The sequence below is a fragment of the Rutidosis leptorrhynchoides genome, unplaced genomic scaffold (assembly GCF_046630445.1).
Source record: "Rutidosis leptorrhynchoides isolate AG116_Rl617_1_P2 unplaced genomic scaffold, CSIRO_AGI_Rlap_v1 contig147, whole genome shotgun sequence".
Taxonomy (NCBI): domain Eukaryota; kingdom Viridiplantae; phylum Streptophyta; class Magnoliopsida; order Asterales; family Asteraceae; genus Rutidosis; species Rutidosis leptorrhynchoides.
This window is the reverse complement of record NW_027266399.1, coordinates 47,790-59,163: the sequence shown is the minus strand read 5'-3', so window position 1 is coordinate 59,163 and position 11,374 is coordinate 47,790. Positions and strand designations below refer to the sequence as shown.

The window sequence follows — 11,374 nt, the reverse complement described above, 5'->3', positions numbered from 1 at the left end:
GTGTACGTGAAAAGGATGGAATCAACATTCTTGATCAAGTTGAAGACTATGATCACAAAAAGTACCAACATGAGAAGCATACTAGGAAAGAAAACAAAGTGTTCAGAAGAGTTACAACTACTCAGTCAGGACACATGGATCTCGTTGAGAAACAAGTGAGATATGAGAATAGAAAAAAAAGAAGAAATCAAGGAGAAAGAAATCGTTCTCAAACTAGAAACATATCAAAAAAATGAAAGAACTCTAACATTATTTACAAAAATCTAGCTAGAGAAATCAAGAGAAAGATGTACAAAAAAAATCACATTAATCGCATGAATAAAAAGGGAATACTTGCTAAAGACATTGATGAATACTGCTTCCACAACCATCTTGATCAAGACTGGAGCAATATAGGAAATAAACTATCTCCATAAAACACCCAGCGAGCAGTTACATCGATTTTGTGGCTCAAGATAAAGTTCTGGTCAGGATCAAAAAAAATCTATTCAATAGCCAAAATACAAGAGAGAACTTCCCACATGTTTGGAGTCTAATACAATATCAAAAGACATGGGAGTTCATAAGTGCAAGATCAATATCAGCAAGAACAAGGAATATGAAAGGGTCCACGACTGGATAAACGAATATGAAAGGGTCTACGACTTGGAATAGTGAGGTGAATTCTCATTGCATCTTCATTTCCTAGAACTTCATTTGGCCAAGCCCTTGGCAATAACTGAAAATACATGGAGATAACAAAAAACATAAATAAAACATTCTACTATATACATATATAAACCGAAAATGGCCATGAAATAATAATCTTACTACTGCTTCTTCGGTGTGAAGACCGTCGTTTCGCTTGGTTCCATGTGATAGTCATCTCAAAATACCATTTTGTGGCCTGAAAACGGAGAAAACGAAGGGCAAGTAAACCAGAGAGTAAGCTGAAAGAATTTACTTCCAAATGTGTAAATTAAACCAACATAAAGACAGATTTTTAGATTTCTTAGATAGCAACTACAACTACCAACTATCATAATCGATGAACAACAGACCATAAATGAAAATTCACACCTAATCAATCGCAAAACAAAGTGGATTGAGAGTAAATGACAAAATTATTAGAAAACTTTCGGAATCATGAATAGTAACTGGTGAACAGTGCCGGATGAACAGTGTCGGTGAACATTATCAATGAACAATACCTCTTCCAACTAACTTACTTTTCTGCTTCTCTCTTTCTCATGTGCCGCTAGCCTCATTTTTTCTACTTCTTTTCTTCTCTTAATTCTTCCTTAACCACCTCTAGACCACGGTTAGGACCATAGCTTTATTTACTTCTTTCAATTTTTGGGTAAGTATTGACTCTGTCCAAACAACAGGGTTCTTCTTATGTTGTTTTTGCTGTCATTTTGGGTGCTACTATTGTTGCCTGCTACCACTGACCTCATTATTTTTATTGCCTTACACTGCACTTGTCTAGTTTGATGCTTTTATACTAATAAAGTCTCTACAACCTCCTACTGGATTCTGCTATTTTTTATTGCTTGCATTTGTAGTAAGACTGCTCCTTTCTATTCGTTTCAATCTGGTCCTGCTTTATCTTAATTGTTACTTGTTGTGACACTATCATTGGCTGTAATCCATTCAATTTCATTAATTTATGCAAATCCTCAATTGATTTGCTATCCATCTCTTGCTGTGAATGATTGAAGAATAGATAATTAGATGCATGTTCAGCCATAAGCACAAGCTCGTTCAGACATTTTGTCAAACACACTCCACGCACAATACCCTGAAACTCTAGATTATATTCAATATCAGCAAACTACCTAATTCTTATTATAAAACCAAGATAATCTATACAAAAATTCCAAATTAGTTCTAAGCCCAACTTAAAATACCCTAAACTTACAGCCTAATACTGATAGAGTCGCTTAGCAATGTTACCTAGTAGATTAAATTGAAGATTAAGTTGCATCGAAATTCGAATAGAAGAGCTGACGGAAAATAGAGTCGAAATCTTCATATTGGAAGGCTGGTGGATGATAGAGTCGAAATCTGAATTGAAGTGAATTGAGAGAGTAATTTGAGATTAAAATGAATTGAAGTGAAAATGAATTGTGAATGGCGAGCGTGTCAAACTTTTACTTAGCCAAAATTTTTAAAAAACCCGCCATCAAAACTTCTACGTTTTAATAAACATACCTACAATAAGAATACGCCGCAGTTTTTAAGCATTTTTTGCCATGATTTTTAATCTCTTACTCCTACACAACCGTGGCAATTACTATATTCTAGCCCCTGATTGAGTCCTCGTTAACTAAGCCACATGCATTATATTCATCTTTTCAACAGACAATTCCAATTTCATTAAGACATTCATATATTAAATTCAAAATAAAATATACTATAAAAGAACAGAAAAACATTCAACTAAATGAAAACATCATCTTCAGAAATCCGAGTTAAAACAGAAAGGTTGCAAAAACTACAACCTCCAACAACAGAACTTCATCAAAATAGTTTATTTTCAACCATTTTAGACTTACAAACATCTCCAAGAAAAGAAAGTCATGATATAGGATGCAAACTTTCTTGATTAGGCCAATTACGCGAAGGAAGATATTGTGATGAGTAGTAATTGGATGTTCAGGTCGAGTGGAGTTGACGTGTTTACTTGAGGACACCACACAAATTACAAGAGTCAAAACATGGAGTACATGAGCTCCATCTATCTTCTTGCGAGCAAAAAAATGCAAGAGTGTTCCTAGATATAAGATTTGCTTAATAGGTTGCATTCGAGTATGTCTAGCAAGAAAAGCTTCGAGAGATTCAAGTTTCCATTTGATAGACTCATGTCTAGCTACATTCTTTGAGACCCCATTGGATTGAAGAAGTCCTTCGGGATCTATATGAATTCCTCTAGATCCGAACGAATTTCTTCAATCCGCTAGGGTTTGAAAGAATGTACCCAGACATGAGTCTACCAAATAAAAGCTTGAAACATCCAAAGCTTCTCTTGCTAGAAATACCGAAGACGGCCGACCAGACATATCTTGAATCAAGTGAAAGCCTTTAAATGTTGCTCGTAAGAAGATAAAAAAAGCTGTTGTACTACATGTTTAGAGCACTCGCAACCTGTGGAGGCGTCCTCAAGCATACATCAAAACTCCTGATGATCTTTCAAATCAACTCGACCTCAGTCTACATTACTACCCATCACCATACCTTCTATTAGCATAATATTCCTATTCGGTTTGATTCCCATATCATCATCCCTTTGTTCTCTTCGCTTCCTCATACTACATCCTATATATTATCTAGTCCTTGATAATTAAAACTTTTCAAATGAGTTCGTCCTTCTTCACTAGCTGAAAAAAGCATACATCTCCCATCTTAGACCATTCTCCCTAATGAATTCAATCTACTAATCTCCCAATAACATTAGATGGTCGTCGTCATCGTCTTCCCATTCGAAGATATGCCACTCTCGTCTTTTAGAATTCTATATCTTACGATGCTCACAATCCTTGTTCATCCTATAAATTATCTACTCGAATGACTTTAGCGAGGAAAGCCATGCATGGCTTTGATGTCATTCCAACCCATAGCAATCTAAATCTATCCCCTATTGCTATTTCCTGGTCTCTACAAAACGGTAGACATCCATAGCTTGAAATGGTGGAATCTTGGCCCTCCATGCTAACCGCTTAGCTCACAATTATATACCCTTGACCTGGCAACAAGTCGAGCAGGATTGTTCTGATAAGGATCAAATCCATACTATCGGAGCTGTCTAGGTCGGAGCTCCTGAAAAGGCAAATTAAATCAAAAGGGTTAATGAAATATATATCTATATATGTATGTTACACGTAACAAAACTAAGGTCAAATGATGATAATTATTACCATTGGTGCTTGTCCTAAAACATGGTCATTGGTCACCGTCGTAGTGAAGTAGCTATTTTTCCTAGCATCTCTTATTAAATTCGACCAATTACGGTCGAGATCTCTCGTAACGCAATTAAGCTTGAAATAATTCCCATTGTGGAGGACCCCGTCGCCAGGAAGTCCCGTGCATTTACAATGTCCCTTCGCATTATACATACACGAGCAGTCAGGTTGTCTCCATCCACGGCCAAAGAAACGAACCGAAGACTTGTTCTCACCTCCAATCCACTTCCATGGCAGAAATATAAGAAACCACTAACGGATAATCCGGTACTCAAGCCTTCAGTACTAGGAAGACTAGATAAACGGATATGAAAGGGTCCTCGACTTGGAATAGTGAGGTGAATTCCCATTGAATCTTCACTTTCTGGAACTTCATTTAGCCATACCCTTGGCAATAACTGAAACTACATGGAGATAACAAAAACATAAATAAAAGGTTCTACTATATACATATATAAATCGAAAATGGCCATGAAATAGTAATCTTACTACTGCTTCTTTGGCATGAAGACTGTCGTTGGCTTCGTTCCATGTGATAGTCATCTCAAAATACCATTTTGTGGCTTGAAAACAAAGAAAATGAAGGGCACGTAAATCAGAGAGTAAGCCGAAAGAATTTATTTCTAAATGTGTCAATTAAACCAACATAAAGATAGATTTTTATTTTTCTTACATAGCAACTATCACAATCGATGAAAATTAGACTATAAATACAAATTAACACCTAATCAATCGCAAAACGGAGTGATTGAGAGTAAATGACAAAACTCTTAAAAAACATCCGAAATTGTCGATTACACTAACGAAAAGAGATCTTTTTAGATTTCTTAAATAGCAGCTATAATAATATATAAATTAACATCAAATCAATCATCCACAACACTGTCAATAGACCATAACCTCAAATTAACAGACGAGTTTAGACGAAAATTGTACCTTTTGACGAATTTGTGTTGCAGCTCCAAGAAAAAACTTGAGAGAGAGTGATTGAATAAGGGTTTAAGAAGTGAGAAGAGAGAGTTTTGGTCGAGAAGATTATAATAGGGAGTTTGCATTTTTCAAGACGATTAGAGGAATTTGAAAAGTTAATTAATTCTGCTAATCGCTTTGGCCACGGTCTACACGATTTTCTAAGCGTGGAAGTAATCAACGATCTACACAGTTTATTAATCGTGGTGTATACTCTTTTTATGTCACGCTTTTTTTTTTCCGTTGAAGAAAATCGTGGCGTTAATTATTATACACTACGATTTTTAACTAGTGGAAAAAAAATAAAACACGGTCATAAAACCGTGGCCATAGATGGCCTTCAGCCACGGTTTATTGACCGTGGAGACCTATGACATGAAGGTAACCCTATTTTCTACTGAAAAAGAGATGAGGATGATGGCCCTTCAAAGAAAAATATCTAAAATAGTCTGATGCAGCCACTATCATCAACATGGACATAATCGAAAGAGTTATAAGGTAAATGATGTTGAATTGTAAACTTATAATTTGTATTAATATGTGCAAAATCGATGCAAACTTTATCAATATGTTAATTATATCATAAAATAATTCAATGTTTGATATTATAAATTGGTTATAAATCGGGGCCCCTCCAACTGCCTCTTCTTCAAGAAGTAGAGGAGAGAGATCACCATCTGTTACACTAAGAGGAGGTAGACCATCATATGATTTCGCCTCGTGGAGCAAGAGAAGGGTGAGCTGCTAGTGGAGTAAAATGAAGGTGTGCATCTTTTGGGATAAAACGAAAACAATACTGTAGGGGATATATGGTGTATCTAAACTTTGTTCCCTACTAAAACACTATGATTTTGTGAGTTAAATTTCATGTGCGTATGCATCAAACTTCGATTCTTCAACAACCTGGATCTATGTTGGTTATTTTAATTAGACTTCAATGTTAGGTATCAATGATTTAGTTGATCTTGAATGTAAAGTTTTGCTAGTACTTCAACCTATTATTTTTTAATCAATTAAATATCATGTTTCTTAGTTCAATGTTTCTCATTTCAATGTTTATGTATCTTTCCCTTACGGTTCGGAATTCTACTACTGTATATATCAGTGTATCTTTATTTTTATAAATCCAAAAAGATTAAATAGTTAAAAATATATACAAATAAATATGATATTATATTAAATAATATTGATAAGTTAATTAGGTCTCCTAAAGGCTCTGAAAAATTGTGAGAGAAAATAACTGCTTGTGAGAGAAAATAACGGTAAAATTTCAAAAACAGAGGATAGAAAATACCTATTCATATAACATTGTCGTGCATTTTGCACGGTATTTTTGTCAACTTTATGCTTGATTCTGTTCATTTTGTATGTTTCTAAAAGATAATTGATATGGAAGCGGATATAAAAGGACTAAGTATTGAAGATTGGGAGGACACTGCTCTGGAAATAAGTGACGATGGAATTGATCAGAATTGGAAGCCGACTTATCCAAAATTATGTTCGGTGGCTAGATTATTGACAGATCGATCATACAACAAAACGGCAATGAAGGATACACTTGCAAAAGTATGGAGACCAGGGAAGGGAGTCTCTTTGTTGGAGATGGAGGATGACAAACTCTGTATGCAATTCTATTATATGGCGGACCTTAACAGAATTTATAATGGAAGCCCCTGGACATTTAACAACAATTTGTTGCTACTCAATAAAGTCAAAGATCAAGAATCTATGTACAATAGTCCTCTGAATTTTGCTGATTTTTGGGTTCAGGCGCATGATATTCCTGTTGGATTTTTCAGTCAGTGAGTTGTGGAGCAATTGGAAAATGCCATGGGGAAATTTATCATGATTGAGGATGAGAATTTCGAAAAAAATTCCTGCGATTTAGGGTGACTTTGGATGTAAGAAAGTCGTTGATGAGACAGAAGAAGTTAAGTAGAGCGGGAGGAGATACATTTACGCTCACATTCAAATATGAACGACTACCGATGTTTTTCTTTGTGTGTGGAAAACTTGGCCATTATGATGTGTTTTTATCAATCTTTATTTGATACGGAAGATGGTATAGTGAAGAAAGTATGGGGTAATTGGCTAAGGGCAGAAAACAGGCAGTCAGTACAGGAGATTCAAAATTCGTGGATTAAGAAATGGAATTCGCCTATGATTCCATCTCATGGAACAAGTACTCAAAGTAACATTTTCTTGTCTTAGAAGGAAAGTGTGATACAGGAAGAGGATGTCATGGTAATAGAAAAAGAAAAAAAAGGCCAAAGGGAAAACAACATTGTTAAAGATACTAATTCTCTTTTGATTGTTGAAAATCTGAAAGCGAAAGTGAAAGAGGCGAATCCTGCAAAGCAAGATCGCCGAAAGCCATGAATATACTAAGTTGGAACTGCCGAGGATTAGGCCTACCTCGGACAGTCTTGGCGCTCAAGGAGCTAACTAATAGATATAGGCCTGATGTGATTTTCTTAATGGAAATTTTGGTTCATGCACAAAGAATCGAGGATATTAGAATAGTTTTTAGGGTTGTTTTTCAGTAGATATAATTGGGAGGGGAGGAGGTTTGGCTTGTTTATGGAGAAATACTAACATGATAGGATTTAGGACATACTCATCAAACCATATTGATATGAGCATTACACTGGATGATAGGACAGGTTGGCAAATTATAGGATTTTATGGGTTTCCAAAAAAACATCGAAGACGAGAATCGTGGAACTTAATAAACATGTTGGCGTCACAAGGTAACAAACCATGGATTATTATGGGGGATTTCAATGATATGTTGTTAGTGACAGACAAGGTAGGAGGACAACCACATCCTCCCAATTTGTTGGAGGGTTTTCGTAATTGCATAGAAAGAGCACATTTACATGACATTTCGCTAAGTGGGGATCAATTTACATGGGTGAAGAGTCGAGGGACTCCTGCGGCAGTGTTTGAAAGATTTGATAGGGATTTTGCAAATAATGATTAGTTGAGGTTTTTCCTGATCATAGTCTCATAAATCTCACTGCTGGTGTATCTGATCATAATCCAATACTATTGAAGATTCTACAACAACATTCTCAGCGCATCCCTAGGCGATTTCGTTTTGAGAATGCATGGTTAAAGGAAGTGAATTGTGATGAAGTAATCAAGCAAAGTTGGCTACCAGGCGGAACTACGCCGATTGGCGACAAAATAAATAACTGCAAGGTTGTGTTGGGTGAATGGAGTTCGAAGTTAAATATGCAGTTTAAGGAGGAAAAGACGCGAATATATGAGAAATTGAAGCAAGCACAAGGGCGAAGTAACATGGATTCTATTGTTATTGAAGAAAAAATTAAACTGAATATTGTATCGGAGAAGGAAGATACGTACTGGAAGCAGCGAGCGAAGGCATTTTGGCTCCATTTTGGGGACTTGAATACCAAATATTTTCATGCCCAAGCTTCAAGCAGAAAGAAATTGAATACAACCCCTCTTCTTCAATCAGCTAGCGGTGAATTAGTTTCTTCAGAGGATGACAAGGCGGCAATTCTAAGGGAATACTTCTCAAACCTGTATTCGGAAAGTAGTTAAATTGACTACTCCATTTTTTAAGATCTACAGCTGATCGTTGCAGATGATGAGAATTTGATGCTGACTTCACCATTCACAGAAGAGGAATTCAAACAAGCTATCACTCATATGAGTTATGATAAGTCTCTAGGTCCTGATGGGTTAAATGTTGCATTTTTCAGAGATCTTTGGATGTTGTCAGTCGAGATGTTGTGCGAAGTTGTCAACAATGGCTACGACAATGGAGATTACCAAAGAATATCAATGCGACATTTCTTGTTCTTATTGGTAAGATCGATAAACCTGTAAATATGAAGGATTTCAGACCCATAGCATTGTGTAATGTGTTGTACAAGATCCTATCAAAAGTTCTTGCGAATAGACTCAAATCTATATTGCCTTTAATTGTTTCACCATCTCAATCAGCGTTTGTTCCGGGAAGGAAAATTACTGATAATATAGTCATTGCTTTTGAATTGATTCATAGTATGAGAAGGAAAAAGAGAGGTAAATATGGCGATGTTGTATTAAAGCTTGATATCAGCAAGGCGTATGATAGAGTGGATTGGAGATTTTTTGAATTCATTATGAGAAAGATGGGATTTCATGCACGGTAGATTGATTGGCTGATGATGTGTATCACCTCAGTTAATTATAATGTGTTGCTAAATGGGGCAGAAGTGGGACCTATAATTCTGAAAAGGGGATTACGCCAGAGAGATCCATTATCATCATATTTATTTATTATCTATGCTGAAGGGCTGTCCTATTTACTTTGTAAGGCGGAGATAGAAGGTTGGATTCATGGAATGAGAGTGGTTCGCATAGCTCCATCTATTTCACATTTGTTATTTGCCGATGACAGCCTATTTTTCTTTCGAGCAACCACCATGGATGCTATAGTAATTAAGAAGATACTTGATGATTATTAGACTGCATCAGGACAGGCAATAAATCTACAAAAGTCAGGTATCTTTTTTAGCTCTAATGTTGGTGAGCTAGACACTGTTGCTATTAAAGATATTTTGGATGTTACTATTTCTTTGGATCATGATAGATATTTGGGACTTCCTTCTTTGATTGGCAAAAATAGAAAATAAATTTTTTCCTTTCTTAAAGAATGACTACAGCTGAGATTAAGGAGTTAGAAATCTAAGATGTTGTCGAGGGTTAGGAAAGAAATCTTGCTTAAATCAGTGGCTCAAGCTTTACCAACATATTGCATGAATGTTTTCCTTATACCAGTTGGAATATGTGATGCTTTGCAAAAAATGATGAATTCGTTTTGGTGGGGTATGAAACCATATGGATCTCCAAAAATCCATTGGTTTTATTGGGTTCGAATGTGTGGACTGAAGAATTCAGGTGGACTGGGGTTCCGATTACTTCATTTTTTTAACCAAGCAATGTTTGCTAAGCAAGGAGGGAATATCATGGATAATCCATTATCTCTTCCGGCTTAGATTCTCAAAGTTAAAATTTTCCTAGGAGCGATTTCCTAGACGCTAATGAAGGATATAATCCTAGTTTTATTTGGAAGAGCATATTGTGAGGTAAATGTGTGTTGACTTGTGGAACAAGGTGGAGAATAGGCAATGGTTCTTCTGTATCAGTATAGGATGATCCATGGTTACCAGTAGATGGAGATTTTTATGTGCAAACACCAGTAATGGAGGGTATGGAGAATTTGCAGGTCTGAGATCTAATGATGGAAGATTCGTCATCTTGGGATGTACAAATGATGAGAGGATTATTTTGTGATGTAGACGCGGAAAGGATTCTTGCAGTTCCATTACCAAAGGGAAATTATTTGGATAGATTGATATGGACCGAAACAATTGATGGTCGGTATTCTGTCAAGTCAAGCTATAGACTAGCTATATTTTTGTCTTCTTCTCTATTGATGGATGATAATGTATTATGGCGGAAATTATGGAAATTACACATACCACCAAAGTGTAAAGACTTTCTATGGAGAGCTTGCAAAGATGTTTTGCCGACACGAGACAGATTACTACATCGAGGAATGACGGTTCCGGTAACGTGTGGGACTTGTGATGAACTTGAAATAATAACGCATTCATTATTGGAGTGTAGAGCTGCAAAGGGTTGCTGGGAATATTATGATCGTGTTTACGAAAGAGGCTCGTTGATTGATTTCTTGCTTAGATTAACACAGGGTCTACCATGTATCTTGGAGGAGTCATGTGTATTATTATGGCATATATGGAAAGCAAGAAATAGATGGTACTGAGAACAAAAAAGATTGCATGTGGGGGTAGTTGTGAACAATGCATTGCAGGAACTAAAGGATTGGCAGGAAGCTCAACAAAATTTAAATAAGCAGAGGACAACTGGCAGCGAAGTAGTTAGAAGTCAAAGAGAAAAATGGATGAGACCGTCGAGAGGGATCGTGAAGTGTAAATTTGATGGCGCAAATCATGATGACACTGGTAGATCGAGTTATGTTGCGGTAATTAGAGATGAATTTGGATTCATTCAAGGTGGACTATCTGGATTTGTTGAGAACAGATTTACTCCAATAATTACAGAAGCAATGGCATTTAAAGAGACATTGTTATGGCTGCAGGAAAAGGGAGTTGGATCAGTAATTGTTGAATCGAATTGCTTAAACCTTGTTCAGATGTTTCATGATACTACTACAGTTGTTAATGAAGTTGGCTTGCTAATATCATAATAAGCAATTGGCAGGCACATTTCAATCTTTCACGTTTACATGGATTCGAAGACAGGCAAATAAGGTAGCCCACACCATGGCAAAAGAAGCAATTCTATTTGATAGCATTTATAACTGGAATGTATTACCCGATCATATAGTTTCTCTAGCTAATATTGATGTAATGGAGTTTAATGTGGAATAAAATAAATAAAAGTTCTTTTCAAAAAAAATATAT

The 11,374-nt window shown here is 36.1% G+C and overlaps 2 protein-coding genes across 2 annotated transcripts; both read left to right on the top strand.

Annotated features, from left to right (window-relative positions):
* The first annotated feature begins 7,506 nt into the window (after positions 1-7,506).
* On the top strand, positions 7,507-9,076 carry LOC139881367 (uncharacterized). Its single transcript, XM_071865850.1, has 3 exons — positions 7,507-7,660; positions 7,894-8,432; positions 8,642-9,076. The coding sequence occupies exons 1-3, from the start codon at positions 7,507-7,509 to the stop codon at positions 9,074-9,076; spliced, it is 1,128 nt and encodes a 375-aa protein (XP_071721951.1).
* Positions 9,077-9,616: 540 nt separating this feature from the next.
* On the top strand, positions 9,617-9,922 carry LOC139881366 (uncharacterized mitochondrial protein AtMg00310-like). Its single transcript, XM_071865849.1, has one exon. The coding sequence runs from the start codon at positions 9,617-9,619 to the stop codon at positions 9,920-9,922; it is 306 nt and encodes a 101-aa protein (XP_071721950.1).
* The last annotated feature ends 1,452 nt before the right edge of the window (positions 9,923-11,374 follow it).